This window comes from Elephas maximus, chromosome 1 (genome assembly GCF_024166365.1).
Source record: "Elephas maximus indicus isolate mEleMax1 chromosome 1, mEleMax1 primary haplotype, whole genome shotgun sequence".
In the NCBI taxonomy this organism is placed as follows: Eukaryota; Metazoa; Chordata; class Mammalia; order Proboscidea; family Elephantidae; genus Elephas; species Elephas maximus.
In genome coordinates this window covers 184,157,390-184,179,215 of record NC_064819.1, presented here as the reverse complement: position 1 = coordinate 184,179,215, position 21,826 = coordinate 184,157,390, and the positions used below count along the sequence as shown (strand labels likewise).

Sequence of the window (21,826 nt, the reverse complement as noted above, 5' to 3'; positions counted from 1 at the left end):
TGTCTTAATTACCGCTTATTTGTTTGTTTAACAAGGACAATTTACCCAAGGACTGGTAGAATGTAAGAATAATAGCCACTATTCATTAAGGGTTTACAGGGTTCTAGGCAATCCGGTTATATATACGACATCTCACTAAAGTGCTTAGACAATCTTGTAAAGGGTATAGTCTCCGCTTTCTATGATAAGAAGATTAACTTGGGTAAAGCCCACAGCCAGCAAGAAACAGCGTTAGGATTCAACCCTGCATGTGGTCTGGCTCCAAAAGCCATGATCTACTTGCTCAATATTCAGATATGGTTTGACAAATGAAGGTGCCACGTATTTAAAAATTAACAGGACAAATGATATAATCCACCTAAGAAGAGTTTTATAAAGCACATAGGATACCAAAACTGGATGCATTGTTCAAGGTGAGATTATGCATTACTCGAGCACCAAAAAAGCTCCACTTCAGCAGAAAGTCTTGAGCTCTCTTCTTTAATGATCTTCCATTTTGTTTGCTGGTCTAAAAGTAAAGGGAGTAAAAAACAAAACTATAAAACCTGTCATCTCATTGTTACATGCATCCTAAGTTAGATCAAGAGGTAGATAAACTGACAAATGGGCAGATGGTGTGCCATACCATTTATATCATCAAGTAAAATTACCTGGCCTGGGATTTTAATTTTGGCCCCTCTTTACTATAATTTTAAGACTAATAGGTCTTTATATGATTTTGTTACCTGATAGAATTAGACAACAAAATGAAATAGTTTATAAAATAGTTTTAATTTTCCTGTGACAGAACTTTAAAGAGAACAGAATGTGAAGTGTGAAGGAAGGGTTATATGTTTCTGTGAATTATTAACCCACCTTCTCAGGTCCTGAATGATAATCTCTTCTCCCTCCAGAAGAAAGCAAGTCCCTAAACTATAACTAGTTTCCTTGTATGGAGTGACTAACACCAACTAGTGATGGATATATTTGTTCTTATTGCCTTGCTTCATGATGAATGACTTGAAGGTTAACTGAAAAAGTTGAAGAAACCATGTAGGAGACGCAAAATACTGAACTCTCGGAATTCAGAGCGGCAAGTACTTAAAACCATATTTTCTATCAATATTTATCGGTAATATATATAAAAGATCTATATCGTTCCAGTTTCTAAGTTTACCTTTCACTATTGATATTACTCAGTCGTGACTTTATCGACCTATAGCAAGGGCATAGTGCATCCCCTGGTCAACAAAGGAGGAAGAGAATTGAATCCATGCCCAAAGTTCTCAAATCTGGCACCTATTCCTGATTTTGGTTTTTGGGCTGCCTTATTTGTAAGACTACAAAAGCTTTGTGAAGCCTTTTTATACACAACCTGCCATCCCTCCTTCACCAGTCTTAACAAAAGTATTTGTTTTCTGAATATGTCATTGAAAGGTACCTTAATAACTCTCTGCTCTACCACTGCATCCAACCATTCAATAAAAGCCTCCACAGTGGCATTTTTCTTAAGGAGATCCTTCAGTTCTTGGAACACTGTGATAGAGTCATCTGTCATGAAAAAAAGAAAACAGAATATTGCACTCTACTTTGGACTCAAGAGAACACCTATAACTAGGAATGATTAGTAATTTTATAGCATAAAAGGGAAAGTTAGGCAGATTAAATTAAATGGGGGAAAGGAATTAACTTCATATCCTGAGAATAACTACAATAACAAAAAAACTTTAGTCCTTTACCAGTCAAAATTTTAATCATAAGTGTATGAATCTTGGCATATATAGAAATATAGGTATTTATGTAGGAATATACTAGGCAAGAATAGTGAAGCTGTCAGTATAGTTAAATGTTCACTTTGAATTCTATGCTTTCATTAAATGGAAAAGATTAGTTAAAAGCTAATAAATAAACTGAGCTAAGCTTTTTGGTTTCCTGCCTTCTGAAATGTCATTTCATTTAAGCAGAAATTAAATTTTGCACTGCAGGATTGCGCCAGTTACATGAATAATATTTAATCATGTAAAATGTAAAGGAGCAATTTAGAACTATCATTTTATTAAAGTCTTTGAGGGTTACTGAATCAGGGTAATATAATTTTATGCTAGGGAACACAAAGTGGAGTTGAGGTTGGACTGTTGCCTGACAGTAGTCTGTTATTTCTGCTATAGCCTATAAGAGGCTGCGGTTTTTATATTTTCAGAAGACAGGGAGAAATGTAAAAAAAAAAAGAGCAGTTGCCACTGAATGGATTCCTACTCATGGCGTCCCCATGTGCATCAGAGTAGAAGTGTGTTCCACTGGGTTTTCAGTGGCTGATTTTTTGGAAGTCGATTGTCAAGCCTTTCCTCCAAGTAGTCTCTGGGCAGATTCCAGCCCAACCACCAGCCAAGCATTAGCCCTTTGCACCACCCAGGGACTCCAAGGGAGAAAGACTGGACTATTATCCCTTGGAAATCAAGCCTAGTTGTTTAATCACATGTCCTGGCTTTGCTAAGTTTTATCAGATAATCCAAACTTTAGCAGAGGGCCTCTGCTTTGAAAAACAATTTTGTGTTGAGATATAATTTTGATATGCATCATACACCACATGATACTAATAGTATAACACACATAAACCCGTCGCCATTGAGTCAATTCCGACTCACAGAGATCCTATACAACAGAGTAGAACTTGCCCCACCGGGTTTCCAAGTCTATAATCTTTATGGAAGCAGTCTGCCACATCTTTCTGCTGTGGAGCAACTGTTGGTTCGAACTGCCGAGTTTTCAGTTAGCAACTGAGCACTTGCCATATTTTAACGAAAAAAACAAGCACCTTCTACATTTGTTTGCCAACCACTCCCTCCCCAGTGAGGTATTTTATTAAACATTGCTATGCCTTTTTTTTTTTTTTAGCCATTGCTGCTTAAAAAGTCGGTTTAGTGCACTTATAAAAATACCTCGCAGGGAGAGAGAGCTGTTGGCAAAAAACGTAGAAGGTGCATGTTATTTGCCTAAAAATACTGTAACCACTGCACCACCAGGATTCCTTAAAATGTATATGAATGTGTGTATACATAGTGTAAGAAAACTCACAAAGCTCAAAGCCAGGGTGATTTCTAGGCAATGAGATTATGGATGACTTTTATTTCACTCTTAATATTTCAGTATTTTCTAGGTTTTCACAGTAAATAAACTGTTTTAAGAAAACAATTTTATAAAATTTTTATTTTAAATGTTTCTATAAGTGAGGGGTTTTCAAATAGGTGGCAATTCTGTGTCCTGGGGGTCATCCGCAATGTCTGAAGAATTTTTGGCTGTGACAGCTGGCGGGAGACTGCTATTGGCATCTAGTGGGTAGAGGTCAAGGATGCTACCAAGAATTCCATAAAGTACAGGACAGCCCCTCATAACAAAGAATTACCTGTTGCAAAATGCCAACAGTACCAAGGGGGAGAAACCCTGCTCCAAACAAAGAGACCAGACTTACGTTCAGTGTAGATATCAGATTCAGTGTCTGTGCTGCCTGAAATGGTGAGAAGGGCCTGAGATCCAATACTATTTAAGTCAACCTTTTCAATATCAGATACCATAGAATTCACCACGTGCTGGTCAAAGAGAGCTGGTCTGGCAATCTGCATAAAGAAAGTAAAAAAGGCACTAAACTATATCATTTATATCCTATTTAAAATTTTAGCTTCTAGAATAATAGTTCCTAGAGGGAAAAATATCACAAATAACTTTTTTTCCCCTTATTTTAAAACTAAAACAAATAGTTGAGGCTCATGATCATATATGCTAAGGTTTGAAAAATATTTTTGAACTTAGAATCTTTTCACCCACAGTCACATAATTAGGATTTTTAAATGTTATATTTCTTATCTGGAATTATCTCGTTAGTCCTTAAAAATTTAGGGGGCTAGAAGCCTTCATAAAGCAAATGATCATGGACAGGGGTATTACATTTTAACATGGTATTCCTAAGTTAAGAATTACTTTTTCCTCCCTACCTAAGACAGTCATAATTAGTAGGCAGTTTAAAATGTGTTGAGTTTGTGTGTTTCACAATGTTAAATATCACATGGTCTCATTCATCACAGACTTAATTTCTACCAATTGGATTCATATGGCAAATAAGTGTTTCACTTTTCGATTGCATTCAGGGGATTTTTTTCTTTTTAATTTTTATTTTGAAATAATTTTAAATTTATAGAAAATTGTGAAAATAGTGCAGAGTTTCAATATACCTTTCACCCAACTTCCCCATGTTGTCATCTTATATAACCATAGTATATTAACAAAATCAGGAAATAAACATTAAGAAAACATTGGTACAATATTATTAACCTCAGACCCAATTCAAATTTCACCAATTTTCCCACTAATATCATTTTTCTGTTCTCCGATTCAATCTAGGGTCTCCGAACAATCTACGAAAGTTTCTGTTTTCCTCACCAGTAGATTCATTCTTCATTTGGTGACTTAAAAACCCTAGGCTTACCAACTTACCTGAACAAGATGTAAGAAAGATGTTTGTCGTTTCAGAGAAGATACAAATCTTCTCACAATAGGTATTTTCTTGTCAGTTAGGGCTTCTGGCAAGTTCTCCAAGGATGAAACAACCCACTGTTCCCAATTTTTAGCGAAGTTTCTTATGTCCGCTAGGAGGCTATAAAGAAAACTATGTGTTAAATACCAAATTGTTCAAAAATGCATTTAACAAATGTAGTTTAACAGAGGTATGCTATTTATTCTATGTTTCCAGAAGCATGACTTTTGAAGTCAGATTGAACCTAGTTTTGCCATTTATCGTTTTGGTCAAAATACTCAACCTCCTGAAGTTCCAGTTTCCCCATCTGTTAGATGGAGCTAAGGATAGTATCTATCTCATAGAATTATAGTGAGGATGAGATTAAAGAATTCATGGAAGGTGCTTCAAGTCTGGCATGCAGTCAGTGCCCAATTAACTATACCATTATTATTATTAACTCATGATTCAATCATTTTCTACAAAACATTTCAATGACAATGTAAGTGTGCACTAGACTTTACAACTCTCAGCTTTTTGAGACATTAAGAGACCATATTTTTTATACTCCAAATTAATTTTTCATGCTGAATTAGTTAGGATTCTACTTAGAAAATTCCAACAGTTGGTTGTGAGAATGTATAAAAAGAAAAAAAAAATCAATCTACATGCATTACCTCAACATAAAAAATCTATACATAGCTGTTCAACGATGAGGACTTTATTAAATACAGTATTTTCCATATACCGGAAATCTATACAACCATTAAAAAAAATGTTAATCTATATTTATTGATATGGAAAGATTTTCACAATACAGTATTGTAGTATGTGTATTATGATTCTATTTGCTAAAACGTGTATAGTATATTTAGAGATATTCCCTGAAAAATTCTGTGAGATAATAATCTAAAGCTTTAACAATGTCATGAGATTAGAAGTGATTTTTTTAATTGCACTTACTAATGTTTTCATTTTTCTACAATGAACATGAAATGCTTGTGTATTTAAAAGATAAATACATATATAAATAATCCCTTTCAGGGTCATTGTAGGAATTAAATGAAATAATTTATGTAAAATCTCAAAGCCCATGTTGTGTTTAATAAAGGTTCGCTATCACCATTATTGGAAGCCCTGGTGGTATAGTGGTTAAAAGCTACGGCTGCTAACCAAAAGGTTGAATTCACCAGGCACACCTTGGAAACTAGCGGGCAGTTCTACTTGATCTTATAGGGTTGCTATGAGTTGGAATTGACTCAACGGCAATTTTTTTTTTTAATCATCATTACTATAAATAGTCACGAAGCTGGATATCTGACACTAAGTAAGCATAGCCATTCGTCTGTGACATAGAAATGTAAGCTTATCTGATTCAGAGCACGGGTTAGGGGTTTAAAGGATTCAAACTGATGATTAAAAAGAACTATTGTCAAGGCCAACACCAACTATTACACAAATACATAAAACAATTTGGAAGAAAAGGTAAGTAAAACATAAAATTTATTTTATTGATCAGCATATATTTACTGAACAACAACTATGTCCAGTCCTACACGTATTTTTGCCCCCAAATCCTAAAATAAATTTTATTATTTCATCAGATTTTGTTTTCAAAAGAAAATTTGATTCTTTTTTCAAATTTCTATTGTTCTCCCATTGGAAAAGGCTTTGTAAAAGGTCTTCAGGTAACACTTCAATAAACTATTTGAGATCTTATTCTTTTGTTAAAAGGTAGTAACTCCATTAATGCTTTTTTTTTTTTAATCGAGGGCACTGGGTTTCTGGTTTTAAGTGAAAGTTTACAAATCAAGTCAGCCTCTCATACAAAAATTTATGTGCACCTTGCTATGTACTTCTAGTGGCTCTCCCCCTAATGGGACCGGCATACTCCTTTCCACCCTGTATTCCCCGAGTCCATTCAGCCAGCTTCTGTCCCCATGTGCCTTCTCATCTCCCCTCCAGACAGGAGCTGCCCACATAGTTTCACGTGTCTACTTGAGCCACGAAGCTCACTCCTCATTGGTATTATTTTCTATCTTATAGTCCAGTCCAATCCCTGTCTGAAAAGTTGACTTTGGGAATGGTTCCAGTCTTGGGCTAACAGAAGGTCTAAGGACCATAACCTCCGGGGTCCTTCCAGTCTCAGTCAGACCATTAAGTCTGGTCTTTTTATGAGAATTAGAGATCTGCATCCCACTGTTCTGTTCCATCAGGGATTCTCTGTTGTGTTTCCTGTCAGGGCAGTCATGGGTTGTAGCTAGAGTTCTTCTGGTCTCAGGCTGATGCAGTCTGATTTATGTGGCCCTTTCTGTCTCTTGGGAATGCTATTTTCTGATGTTTGCAATTAAGACTAAAGTTAATAACAAAAATATAAGAATTTCAGTATAGTCTTTATTATTGCGGCTATTTTCCTTCTATCATTACTATTTATCTTCCTGAAGCCAGTTTCCAGTGAAGAATTTTCTCAGTATTGTGATGGTCAATCTCACTTAAATACCCATTTTTCAATTGGCAGCTTTCAAATTAAAGAGATTTCAGGATTGTTCCACAAATTTTGTACAACGAGGTTTAAATATACGGATGGAGGCACATCTCTCCCAGCTAACACAAAGGGACAAGAAAAAGAAAGCAATCTTCTTGGTAAACAAAGGAATTACTTTCTAACATTTTCCTTTACTATAATGTACAAGGTTAAACCTTACACTAAGACACTAACACGTTTTATTGACTGAACTTACCTTTCAGGCATTTCTTGCATTGTGGCAGGAATGAGTACCTCTGTAAGAACCTTAATTACAGCACAAGAAAGTTAGTGTAAATCTTTACTGTTTGTATTCCTATAAAAAGACACTTATTTTTTGTCAATTACTTTTTCTTACCAGTTTCCTAGAGTCTAACATGTTAACTCCTTTCTGAAAGTTATAATTTTGTTGCTAGAATGAATATTTGTATGAGTCGTATGTGTGTAAAAGTCAGTGGGATAAGGGATCTAAAAACACGGGCAATTAAGCAGGTGACATTAATGTACCTGGTACAGAAAGCTGATTATCAGAACAGAAAGGGCATTGAAATGAAAGGGCTAGACTGACTGAGCCCTGAAAGCGGTTGAGATGGTGGGTAGGTCTTTGATGAGAACTAATAGAAAGGACAAATTAGGAAATGTTGACTGATTCCAGCTCAGGAAAAACTATGATTAATAAAAGAGGTGGGAAGCTGGATAGGACAAGAGCATCGAAGATCCCCTAGGCTGGCTAATAAACTGGGGAAGAGGACCCAGAGATCTAGGGGAGAAGAGATTTCAAAATGTAGATAGACACTAATCTACAAGATCCTTGTAGCCTACCAGCAAAATGCATGTGTGCTCCATATGTATGAGAGAGTATCAAATATGCCCAGTATGCTGATTACCAAGGGATTAACCTTTAATTATCATGTACTGTATTTTTACACAAACCCTGGTGGCGTAGTGGTTAAGTGCTATGGCTGCTAACCAAAGGGTTGGCAGTTTGAATCTTCCAGGAGCTCCTTGGAAACTCTGTGGGGCAGTCCTACTCTGTCCTGTAGGGTCGCTATGAGTCAGAACTGACTCGACAGCACTGGGTTTGGTTTTTTTTTTTTGGTTTAATGAATGCCTTTTGCGTTTTTTGGAGGTTGGAGCCCTGGTGGCACAGTAGTTAAGTGTTTGCCTCTTAGCCAATAGGTTGGGAGTTTGAATCCACCAGCTGCTCCTTGGAAAGCCTATGGGGCAGTTCTACTTAGTCCTCTAGGGTCGTGTTATGACTCAGAATTGACTGGATAGCAAGGTTTTTTTTTTTTTTTTTTTTTTTTCCCTGCCCTTGTTAGCCGGCTGTGCCTTCCCCCTGCCAGGTATTTCCATAAACGTGGTATGCTAATTTTTTTTTTTTTACAGCAACATGTGGAAGACGGTTGGTATGGAGGCATTTGTGAGGGTGCCCCTCAAGGGGAGGAGGAAGGCCCTGAGGGCAGACAAACACAGAAAATGCACATTATTTGCATAAAAATACAGTACTGTTTTATGGACGGAACCCTGGTTGCACAATGATTAAGCACTCAGCTGCTAATCAAAAGGTCAGCAGTTCGAACCCACCAGCCACTCTGTAGGAGAAAAAACCCTGTGAGGCAGTTCTACTCTGTTATATAGGATTGCTGTCAGTTGGAATCCACTGCACACAATAAAAACAACTGTTTTATGGACAAAAGCTGGCCACTCCCTACGGGAGGATGATGAAGATCTTGCTCATTTTACAACAGAAGCTATTCTACTTACAGTGTTCACTGTGCCTCCTTGGGCCACTTTGAGGAGGAGAAACCAGGTTCATTTAAAGATCCTTGATATTATGGATTAAACTGTGTCCCCTTAAAATATGTGTTGGGGTCCTAATCCCTATACCTGTGGTTATAAGCCTGTGTGGAAAGAGGATTTTCTTCATTATATTAATTAGATCATTTAACATTAGGAAAGGTTCTAAATCTAACCATTTCTGAGTTACGAAAAGAGATTTGACACAGAGACACACACACACAGAGGAATTCATAGGCGGATTGCCGAGGAACCTGAATGCCTAGAGCTACCACCTTGGAAGGAATCAATAGGACTGAGACCCAGATTTGGACTTTTACCTTCCAGAACTGTGAGAACATAAATTTCTGTTCTTTAAAGCCACCCACTTGTGGTATTTCTGTTACAGCAACGCTAGGAAACTAAAACACTTAAATGCAGGAATTTCGTGTTGGACTCCAAAAAGGTGGGGGGGGGGGGGGCGGGGAGTGGTAGAAACAGATTATTTGAAAAAAAAAGTATGCTGTATGGGTATTCCTTGAAGGAGCTGAATAATAATCCCAATGACTTTGCCTTGGTGGTGGTTCAGGTGGGTGCATGAACCCAGGACTTTTCTTATCACCTCTTAGAGCCACTCCCTTTCTCGATTCTAGTTGCTTCCTCAGCTGGTAAGTATCACAGATATTCATTCTGTTAGCGTAACTGAATCTTTTCTCCCTAAATAATGGCTTTTTTATTTGACCCAGACAAATGAGACAATGTTCCACCTCTTTTGTCCTTATTAAGCTCTAACCTGAACTGATGACAGAGAATATATTGTATTGGCTACTTCACTCTCTTATCGTGTAATGAGCAAGGACTGAACAGCAGATGAAAATATGAGTTCCCTCATTCTGGCTGAGGTCTCTCAATTCTTGGTCTGAAAAAGTACCTCTGGACTGAGACTGCCTAGCTTCTGCCTCGTTTCTCTGCAAAACTGAGAAACTGAGAGTGGTAATTCATTTAGGTTTTTATTTCCTAAATGCTTAATAGAGTTCCAGCCTAGATTCTCTTGCTCAGAATGTTTTTTAAAATGAAAGATTTTTTTTCTATTTTAATTTAACAGATAAATGTAGACAAACTCACTTTAAAGTACTCAGACTGCAATTTAGTTTTCTCCCTCACCTTGGACTTTTTTGCCACTCTAACAGGGAAGAGACCATAAGTGTTTTAGTCTCACCACCTTTTCCATAAGGTATTTGGCTAGAGGCCAGATAGTTTGTCTTTGTTCAGGATGTCATCATGATCCTTCTGTAGACACTTGGGGACTGTTAATTCAGTTTGGGATCAGAACTGGACACTACCGGATTAAAGCTAGAGATGCTCAAGATCTCCAAATTATTAATCCCATGAGGATGCCTAATTCTGTTTTTGCCCAAAATATTGTGAAAAAGCCATTGTGTTATTTAATCTGAAACACCTTAAACAGTTAATAAAAGTTAGCTAAGTTTTCATGTATTAGTAACTATGTCACATTTAGAATCATCTTTTTTTTTAGTTGTAAACAGAAACTGATTTTGTTTTATTTAATGTAAATTTAAACTGATTATTTTCTCATCAAAAATAAAAATGATACTGTATCTCCAGCCAGAAACAACAAATTAATTGAAAATATTTTGTAAGAATTTAAATAGAATACTATTTAAAGAAATACAGGGCTCACCTTTAAGACATGCAAGAAGAGCTTACCTTATAAAGAATTGAGTCGCAAACACAGAAAATGTCAATGATAACAGGGTTTTCAAGCAGGGGAAGAAGATGATCAGGCATTCCTTGCCAAAAGTGTAATAAGAAATGCTGGATCTAGTTGCAGAACAAAGTGTGGCATTAAGATTTTTCCCTTAACACGAATGCAGATAAAGAACAGGACATGAAAGTTTATATAACCTGGTCAACAAAGCATTCTTTGTCACTCTTACCTCTTCAAAGTTTCCATTAATTGCATTGTCCAGGATACATTGGCAATGGGTTTTGTACATCATTATGAGAGTATCAACCTATTTCAAGGAAGAAAAAAGTTTAACCAAAGTGTCCTTTTAACACTTCCTTCACTTGTTCTTTTGTTCATTCATTCAACATGCATTTCAAGCTCCTGCTTGGTATCAGGCATTGTGCTTGATGCTGAGAAATCCAAGATAAAGGTACGGTTCTCAGTAAATCCACAATTGCAGTGTAGTAGGACAAGAACAGTGAAAAAGGTAGCAGGAAGCTGTGTGCAAAAGCAACATTGTAATTTTCTGCCTAATAAAATTACCTGTGATTGGGGAAATCAACAGAAAATGGTAAAATATGTTAACCCTTCACACGGTTTTATTAAATGAATGCTTGGAACAGTGTGGCACGGTGGTTTCCAGTTTTGGTTCTGGAGTTGTCTAAGCATGAGCACTAGCTCCATTGCTCTGCTTACCAGGTGTGGCTTTGAACAAGTTGCTTTGTCTCTGAACCTCAGGTTTTTCATCTTTAAGGAGGGGAATAACACATTGCTCATATCATGTTAAGAAGATTAAATAAAATAAGATGTGGTATACATAGTACAGTGCCTGCCACACAGTAAGACCTCACTAAATATTACCTAGAATTACTAATAATATCAAATGACTCATTTACTTGAAAAAGATTCAACATTGAGTGTCTATTATGAAATATCTGTTTCTGATTTACTGTAAATATGCAAATTATATAGTTTAAGAAGTTTTAAACATCCTTAATTTGCCATGGATTAGAACTAGATTAATACTCCAGCAATTTAATAATATGCAAAATAAATCTTCACTTTATATACTTGAAATATTTATATCTATTAGTACTTGTTTTGTGCACTATGTGAAAGGTGCATAGTGTATAGGTTAAAAGTGTGAGCTTTGCTCTTTGACCACCTGGATTTAATCCCAGCTCAGATCTGCCACTTACTAGCGGTGTGACGCCTGGCAAGATAACATTTGTGTTAGTTCATTTCATCACTTCTAAGACAGAGCTGATAATAACAGTAACTAATAAGGTTGTTATGAGGATTACATGGATCAACACATGTAAAGCAGTTAGAATAATCCTTGGTACATATTAGGAAATCAACAGATGTTAGTATTTTTATTCCCAATGGCATCTAGGGTGGTGGGAGTGATGGAGGCGTCCTACCATAATTTTTGCTCTCCTCCCTATATTCCTGCAGCCCAGTAAGATCACAAGTCTTTGTGATCTAGCTCACAGTTGTACACTGATGACATGCAAATGACCAATCTACCTCCAAGAAGGTATGCTGACTACAGGACACCTCTAACAGGATGTGTCACCATCAATGCAAATGAGACTTGCTCTGTTCTTTGGGCAACATCGTTATGTTCTCAGGTGGGTCACCAACATACACTTCTTAGTTGAGGATTAGGACAACAGGAAAGATGGAAGGTGTGAGTCATGCCTTCAAAACTGGTGTCAAAGTTCATAACTGTTGTTAAAAATTAAACCTTTGAGCCCTGAAATTTACTAAAATACAAGTAAGGTTTTATTGTCACAGGTATTTCTCCTTTTTTTATGTCAAGATTTATTTCTTTATACACAAATCATCAAAAAGGTGTAATCTTACTCTTGGTACTGCCTTTGTTTATTTAGTATTTATACAGTCTTAGAACAATGAATTTTAATTACAGTATTTTGTATTCTTTAACAAGAATTTTACTCGAGAACACAGGCAAGGCTTACCTTCTTTAAAATCAGTGAGCAAGTAGTAGGCGTGGCAGCTGCCTTGGCTGACACCATGAGGAGGCAGAAAGTAGGTCCCCCAGCTTTAGCTAACACCCTTCACTGGAGTTAGCACCCCATCAGGCATTCTGCATCCTTTCTGCCTCAAAAAGGAGGTGCTTAAAGTGCTTAGCTTCAGCTCACCCCTCTTTCTAGTACTGACAAGTTATTTGGGGAAATTGGTTACTGGCCAAGAAGGTGAAACACAGGGCCCAGCTGTCTTCAAGAGACAAAGAGGTATGTCAGTCGTTGGTGTTCATAATGGGTTCCACTGGCAATGAACTTAGAAACCAAGGGTTTTATATAAGCACCTTGGTACCTGAGTGAAAAATGATCTACAGGCTAGTTTTTTAAGTTGATAGGTAAGAAATTCCTTGGAGGCTAGCAGAGAAACTGAAATGAATTATTGGAACAAGTTCCTCAGCTTTTTTTTTTTTTTTTTTTTTGCTACTCTCTCTCTTTCCTATTCTCACCATGTAAACATCTACATAATATATTTGCATGTAAGCAACTTTCTCCACAAAGGTGAACCAAAAAATACCTTCTCCCAAAATCCTGTGTTCCCTGATCTCCCTCTGATTTACACAGGTTTCCCACAAGCTGCTACACATTGAAGTTTATTGCCAGTGTTTCAAATCTGAAGTCATAATATTACACATTGCATCTATAAGGTAAATATGTTTTTTGATAAGCTTGAGAAATGCGATGGGGGAGAATAGTAGGAAGTGGAAATATTTCAGAAGGCTTATTTGGAATAGGCATCTGAGAATTATTTTCAATACTCTGCCTATTCTTAACTGGAGGGTACGTCTCTCTTCGGAATGAAACCTGGAAGTTACTGTCCATCCCTACTTACCCATCAGTAGATCTTTTTTTTTTTTTTAAATCAATGTGCTATATTTATTTTCTGTTTTGATACAGAGCCCATGTTAACAGCTGGGCATTGATTAATCTGTCTTTGCACCTCAAAAATGTGAGCTATGAAAAGTATTTTCCTCAAATGCTAATGAGATATGAACTTTAGTTGAAAGAAAAATGTATAAATCAGTTAGGCTGTGATTTAATAATAGACCCTGCTATTAGTCAGCCAATAGGCCTCCCCAAAACAGCTCTAAAGGTACAGAAATAATTAGGAGAATTTAACCTTAGACTTTATTACATCAGCATCAAAAAGTTTTCTTTCGAATTATTTATAAATTGGATCCTATGGAAATATCTCTTTGTTAACTTAAAAAAAAATTGCAAGTATAAGAAAGCACTGAGTTTTAGAATTGAAAGGAAATTTGCAATCATCTAGTATAGTCCTGGCTTTTACCTAGGTATCTTCCCCCAGTACCAGACACAGAGCCTGTCTTAGAGAAGTGCTTGACAGCTACCTACTAAAATAAAATAGAGCTAATTCAACACATAAAGTTTATAACTGAAGAAAATGGATGTGATAAACTCATGCTGGTATTGTCTTCCTCAATATAAAGGAGTTTTAAATAAAAACAGCCTTTAATCTTTTGAGGTTTATTTTACCACCTTCTGATTATGTACTATCATGGAGATGGTAAATAATTAATAGGAAAGTGTTTAATCAATGTTAGTAAACGTTTGTCCTCATATAAATCAGTCAATTATGTTTGTTTATGCAGATTTCTGACTGCTTCCTCCAAGGGCTATGATATTCCCAGGAAACTGAGATATGGAACCAACATATCAGAAAATCAATAGAGAAGTATCTTTAATTGATACCTTGTCTTTAGAAATGCATCCTTGGTACACAAGGTGTTGTGCACTCGGGAATTCTGGAAGAAGTGTTCCAGTTTTTGAGCTAAGTGAGTATTTCCGAGTAAAGCCACCCTTAGAAAAAAAATGAAAAGAAATAAATCATTATCAACTATATGGCTCTCAAACACAATTTTAATAAAATAGAAACCCACAAAATTTCATTCTTCTTCATCCCACAAACCATGAGAAATGAGGACATTGGAGTAAACTATTTAGATTGTGTAACTGAATAAACTGGACATGTCAGTAGAACTATAATTTACAAATCATAAATAGTTCCATAGTCAGGAAACTTTCATATAACTTCAGGTTTTCATTTTAAACTTTTGTTAGTTTTCACAACTTTTAGGAATTTAAGTTCATATTTATTAATGGTGTAGGTTTCTGAAAATCTACCTTGAGAACCATTGAAATGATCTGAACTATAAAGATTCAGAAATTGCCAAATTCAACCCCCTCATTTATGGATTAAATAAATGAGATGCTGAGAAGTTAAGTAATTTATTTGGTCTCAAAGATAATCAGTGGCAGAATGGTGACTGTTGTCAAAGTGTTCTAATTCCCAAACTAATTCTCTCTCCTACTCAACCTTCCCCTAGCCTAACTTCAGATATTTGTGGACCTTTCTATTCTCTTGAGGAAGGCACCACTTTAGCAGTTTTCAGAAAATTAGAGAAAGTGACATATAACAATACATAATATTATAGTGCTTAGGTGGCTCCAAGAAGCAGAGAGAGAGAGAATGCATATTCATGACACAACCGGAATCTCAGCAAATCAGTCTCCCTGGGCATAAATGATTGTTCCTGCTCCACAAATAAAATTTTGACAAACTGTCATGAAAAGTTTGGGCAAAGAATGAAATTGTGAATATGGTAAAGAGAATGAAGCCTTCATGCCAGGGACCGAATTCCATTTTTTCCAATAGTTTTGCCACATTTGTTTTTAGAATTTTTGTTCTTGTTAGTTTGTTTCTGTCATATTGAAGAAGCTTACTACACATCCTGTCTTATTCCCAAGCTTTATGTGTTGATCCTTGTAGCCTTGTGTGGTAAATGGGGAAGGAGTCTGGAGGTAAATTTACAAGCACTGATTTCTTACTGACTGATTCCATATAAGCGTTTAAACAAATTTTATATTAAAAATGTAGTAGAAATCCATTTCTTTCAGGTTAGGTTTTAAGTATGGATAGAAAATGAGTTATTCTGATTAAATAACTTTTTAAAATTAATAAACAACTACATAAATAATTAAGTTTCATAAGAATGATATAACAGCACAGCTGATTTCAGCCTACTCGATTTAATCTGTCTTAATAATTTAAGATGTGCTTCAAAGACTTTCAAAGCTTTGGGTTTGCCATTTATGAACACTCATTATTATTTCACTGTCAAAGGATGATACTATCAATATATAGAAAAATTATATAATATAGAGTGCAAGAGAGAAGAGAATTTAATCTTAAAGAATGAAAAAAGAATGGCAAAATACAAAACTAACATTTGATGAAGATGCAAAAAATGCACCTAAATTCTAATTTTAGAAAAGTTTACACATTTTCTTATACCTTTCTTTTGGATGTAAACTCATTTTTATTCATCCCAATATGTAATTTGGTGAGATGGGGAAAGAGAGACAGAGAAATAGAAACCAAAAAAAAGGGGGGGGAATATATAATACTGTATTAAATTTAAAGAATATGGGTATAATCTCATTTCCATTAAAGAAATATAATTAGTAACCAAAAACCTTTCCACAAAGAGAAGGAACAAAAGAAAGAAAAAAAAAAGGACCCAGAAGATTTAACAGGTGAATTTTATCAAGCATTCAGCAGATAATTTCAAACTTATGCCTTTCAGAAAATAAAAGTAGACTACTTCACAATTCATTTTACAAGATCTATGCCCAAACCAGACAAGTACAGAAACGGAAAGAAAAATTATAGATCAGTCTCACTTATGACCAGATTTGTAAGACTGCCAAACAAAACATGAGCAAATCAAACCCAGCAGTGTATAAGAATGATCATAGCCAAGCTGAGTTTAAATTTACCACATTAACAGAAAAAGGAGAATATCATGTATTACATAAATATTTCTACTGATGCAGAAAAGCATTTATTAAAAATCCAACCACCATTTTCTGTACATATACACACACTTTGGGTAAAATAGAAATAGAGGAAAACTTTCTTAATCATTTGACTAATAATATCAAAAACAGCTACGAAAATATCATACTCAATGGTAAAACATGATAAACATTCGCTTAAAAATCATGAACAAGATCAAGTTGCTCACTTTCACCATTTTATTCAACATTGTACTAGAGTTCCTAGCCAGAGAAGTAAGACAAGAAAATGTAATGAAATATTAAGGATTGAAAAGGAAGAAACAAAATTAGCATTATTTGCAACCAATGTGGTTGATTACATTAGAAAACTAAAATGCATAGCAACATTTACAATTAACAAAAGAGTATTTTAGTAAAGTTGCTAGATATAAGGTCAGTTTAAAAATCGATTGAATTTCCAATACCAAGTACCAAACACAAAGGACATTCAATGGAAAAAAAAAAAAAAAACTTTGCAAATAGCAACAAATATTAGAGGATGTCTAAAAATAGGGGTAACAAAAGATGCACAAAACTTTTAAAAAAATGATTCAACTTTATCAAAAGGTATTCAAGAAGTTATGAATAAGAATATTCAATATTGTGAAAATGTCAGTTCAATACAAATTGATCTGTTTCTTCAATGAATTTCAATCAAAATCCCAACAAGGTTTTCTGTGAAATTTAATAGGCTGATTCTAAAATCTATGTGAAAATGCAAAGGATCAAGGATAGACAAGACACTCCTGATAAAAAGAACCTGACAGTAGAATTTACATGATTAGCCGTAAAAAATATTGTAAAGCTTTACTTGAGAGCAGCTATCTAAGATAAAACTATTGGTCTCTACTTGTCTAGAGCAAAAGAGAAAGAAGTAAAGCGGACCCAAAGAAGAAACTGGTCTATAGGGCTAATAGCGTACACGAACCATGGCCTCATCTACCCTGAGACCAAAAGAAGTAGATGGCGACCGGCTACCACTACCCACTGTTCCGACATAATAGATGGTCCTGGATAGAACTGGAGGCAATGTAGAACAAGATTCAAATTCTTAATAAAGTCCAGACTTACTGAACCGGTAGAGGTTATAGGAACCCCCAAGATTCGTCTCAGACACCTTTTAAACTTTGTACTGGAACCACACCTGAAGGTCACCTTTTAGATAAATAATAGATTGGCTCATAAAATAAGCAATATCACCAGTGCCTGTCCTCCTTTAAAAAAACATCTATCTGGGACCAAATAGTCAACATTTATCTTAAAACAAAGATGAGAAAGTAAGAGGGGTGGGAGGGGATGTGGAAGCTAAATTAATGGAAACAAAACAACTAGAAGGGAAATAATGAGAATGTTGACTCATTGTGAAAAATGTAACAAATGTCACAGAACAATATGTAAAGAAATTGTTAAATGGGAACTTAATTTGCTGTGTAAATGTTGCCAAAACCACAATAAAATATTGCAATAAAAATAATAATAAACTACTATTTATTTTTAAAAAGAAAAAAAAGAATATTATAAAGCTTTAATAAATTGACAGAGTGATATCGACACAGGGATAGACCAAAAGAATACTGGAATGAAATAGCCCAGAAAAGGGCCCTTACATACATGAATTGGCATGGCAGATTAGCAGAGAAAAAAATAGCTCCCTACCACATATCACACTCAAAAATAAATTATGGATGAAATAAGAACCTAAATGTTAAGAGCAACTTTAAAATTTTTAGACAAATACATAAGATAATATCTTTATGATTTTGGAATACACAGTTTTTTAAAAGGAGATACAAAAAGCACTAACCAAAAACTAAAAAATTCACCTTCAGCAAAAGACACTGCAAAGTGTTGAGCCATGCCACCAACTTGGAGAAGTTATTTATAACACATAACCTATAGGATATTAGTGTTTAGAATACATAAAGAATTTCTAAGTATCAAATTTTATAAATAGAAAAATAGTGTTATCTAAACAAGGGTGTCACAGAAGAAAAAATACAAGTGGTCAATAAACATACAAAAAAAGATATTGAAGTTCATTATCAAACAATCAAACAATTTTTCAAATAAAACCACAGATACAATCTTAAAGCCACAGGATTGGCAAAAATGAAAACATTCAACACCAAGTGTTTGTGGGATATGAACAAAAGAATTCTTGCACTCTGCTAGAGGGAATATAAGTTGATACAACCACTTTGGGAAACAGCTTTGGCCCAAAACTAGAACCAAAAAACCAAACCAATTGCCATTAAGTCAATTCTGATTCATACACATATCCTAGGAGCTAGAATTCCACCCCTGAATATATAACTTGGAGAAACTTCTGCACACGTGCATCTAGACATTGTTCATAGGCTGAAGATAAAATCCAACTATCAGTGGAATGAAAAATGCACTGTGATATTTCCATACAATGGAATATTATAAAGCAGTACAAACAAAAGAACTAGAGCTACACGTATCAATACAGTTGCATCACAAATCAAATGCTGAATGAAAACTTAAAGTCACAGAAAAATGCACACAGATGAATCCAATTACATGTAGGGCAAAACCAGGCGACATTAAACAATACATTGTTTAGGGATACATTCATAAGTGATAAAATTTTAAGGAAAGGAAAAGGAGTGATTAACACTAAAATCTGGATGGAGGTAGAGAGGGAAGGGGAAGTGATTGGGGTGGGGCACAAAGAGGATTTCTATGTATTAGGTATTCAAGTTTTCATCTCCTGATTATTTTTTAAACTGTGTGTGTTATAAATAATATGCTTCCAGGTAAATCTTGGCGTGCCAAAAAAAAATGTTGTTAGAGCCCATGGAATTGATTTTCAACTCATAACAACCCCATGTGACAGAGTAGAACTGCTCCCATAGGGTTTTCTTGGCTGTAATCTCTATAGGAGCACGTCGCCAGGTCTTTCTCCATGGAGCTGCTGGTTGGATTTGAACCGCCAACCATTTGGTTAGCAGCTCAAGAACTTAACTGTTGTGCCACCAGGGCTCCTAAGGAACAAAGTATATGTCTTTTATTTTAATGGTTACTTAAAATACTCATATGAATAAATAAAATTTTGTGTAATAGAAGCTCGCAGTATGTGTGGAACATCGCCAAGAGACAAAACAACCCAAAGAAAATTTTAACATATTAAATTTCTTTGAATGTGTTAACAGTTGTGTACAAAGATGATACAAGTTGCATAAATCAAATGAGGATATAATGTCCGTAATGTTTAACACAAAAAAAGGAGGGACTGATCAGCTGGAAAAAAAGTAAAATATGATAATTTTAATTGCAATAATATGTTTGCTATTTTTATTGTACTAAAGAAGGTACCAACTCAATGGCCAGCTAAGAGGTTTTTCTATTTTTTTCTTTCTCTCTCTCAACTGGTGAAATGGCTTCAATATTCCTGGGTGAACTATTAAGAATCTTATTTTCAAAAGAAAACAAGAAGGAACCTATAGAAAAGAAACAAATATGATTAGAAGGCAAGAGGGTCTGATTTATGAGAAAAGATTAAAGGAGTTAAGTTGCACGGCTTGGCTAGGTGATTACTAAAGGAGAGTATGATAACAGTCTACAAATATTTGAAAAGCATATACGAAGGAGGGGGATTTGTCATTTATCTTGGTACAAAGTTGGCCATGGAGGATTGACGTTAAGGAGAAGGAAACTCAGGCTATCAGGGAAACTTCCTGGTTGAATAAAATCAAGGACTTTATCCCTAAGAAATGATGGCAGCTTCCTACAGCTATTTAATATAATATTTGGCCCCACAGTAGACGATACATAGGGGGTAAAAAAAAGCTTTCTCCGATCAGGCAGAACAAAGCATTGGAATTAGTTTTTGTTATTTGCTTTACTCTTACAGAATATTCAGTTAAGTTGAGGGTGATAGCTAAAGGAAGACTTGAAATTTAATTTGGAAAGATGAGTAAACTGATGTTTATACACATAGCTCCCCGGTGCTGTGGAGTTGATTCCGATTCATAATGACCCTACAGGACGGAGTAGAACTGCCCCATAGGGTTTCCAAGGCTGTAATCTTTATGGAAGCAGACTGCCACGTCTTTTTCCTGCAGAGCAGCTGGTGGCTTCGAATCTCCAATCTTTTGGTTAGCAGCTGAGCTCTTAACCACTGTGCCACCAAGGCTCTTTTTATATATATATTCATATTTGTATATATGAGAGATATATTTATTTTTGTCCTTTTTTCTTTCTAATAAACATTTCTATGTTATTAAAACAGCCTCTTAATAAATGAAATAATATTCCCTTTCATAAAAGTACTATAAGTTATATAAATATTTCCTTATTATTGGTCATTTACATTGTGTGCAGTTTTTCTCTGCAGTTAATAACTTTTTGTCCATAAAATTTTGCCTGCGTTTCCTGTGATTTCTTTATGTAAGATTCATAAAAAGTGTAGTTAATGGGAAAAAGGCGATGAACATTTTAAAGATTCTTGACACAGATCTTTCAACTATTTTCCAGAAAGTCTGTCCTCCTTTCACCAGCAGAATGTGAAAGAACTTATCCCATCACACCTTCATCAGCTTCACAATAATTTATTAATATTTGATTATTTTATATTTTAAGATGTTATTTTAACTTTTATTTCTGTGATAGCACATTTTTCATGCATGTAGTAGCCGTTCGCCTTTTTTCCTTATGTGAATCGTCTCTATTTTTCACCATGTATCTATTGCGGTCTTCATATATCACTTATAAATTGTTAGAATTTCTTCATAAGTAGAGACATTATCCCACTGTCATATTTGCTGAAAATATTTTTCCTAGTTTTTTCTTTGACTTCTAATTTTGTACATGATGCTTTTGAAACAAACAAAAAAGGCATTTTAAATTCCTGTATTTACCTTTCTCCTTGAGATGTATCAAACTATTTGCATGCTTAGAAAGTCATTCTCTATCAAGAAATGAGATACATGTATTTCATTCTAAGTATTATTTTTCATTTAATAATTTAGATAAAGTTGACATAAGGTATGAAGTATCAAAATTTATTTTTTCCAAAAAAAAATTTTAACATTATGCTCTGAAGAATTTTTATTTATTTATTCTGTGCTCCATTTCTTTTGGAAAGGATTTAAGACATTTATCGAAAAATATTTTCTTTCTTCACTGGTGGGAAAATCTGCTAGATTATATGCTAAATTCTTATATATATGCTAGGGTCTTTTTTCAAGTATCTAATCTCTGCTGTTGATTTGTTTTATCTACAGTTGAGTCGGCAGCATATCATAATATTTTGATATCTGCCAGACAAGTTTCCTTTTGACTCTTCTTGTTTACATCTCTCTTATTACATTTTGTCTATGCATCTAGATTGAGCTTATAGCTATTCTATTCCA

The 21,826-nt window shown here is 35.0% G+C and overlaps 1 protein-coding gene across 1 annotated transcript in view; it reads right to left on the bottom strand.

Moving 5' to 3' along the window:
* The window catches only part of RFX6 (regulatory factor X6), a 58,352-nt gene that overhangs the window by 9,857 nt on the left and 26,669 nt on the right, over nucleotides 1-21,826 (bottom strand). Inside the window, exons 7-14 of the mRNA XM_049875558.1 lie at nucleotides 14,301-14,408; nucleotides 10,748-10,825; nucleotides 10,518-10,631; nucleotides 7,228-7,277; nucleotides 4,468-4,627; nucleotides 3,449-3,593; nucleotides 1,421-1,530; nucleotides 391-508 (exon numbers count right to left, since the gene is read on the bottom strand). Of these exons, the coding sequence (XP_049731515.1) occupies nucleotides 391-508; nucleotides 1,421-1,530; nucleotides 3,449-3,593; nucleotides 4,468-4,627; nucleotides 7,228-7,277; nucleotides 10,518-10,631; nucleotides 10,748-10,825; nucleotides 14,301-14,408 (883 nt within the window). The remainder of the gene's footprint in view (nucleotides 1-390; nucleotides 509-1,420; nucleotides 1,531-3,448; nucleotides 3,594-4,467; nucleotides 4,628-7,227; nucleotides 7,278-10,517; nucleotides 10,632-10,747; nucleotides 10,826-14,300; nucleotides 14,409-21,826) is intronic.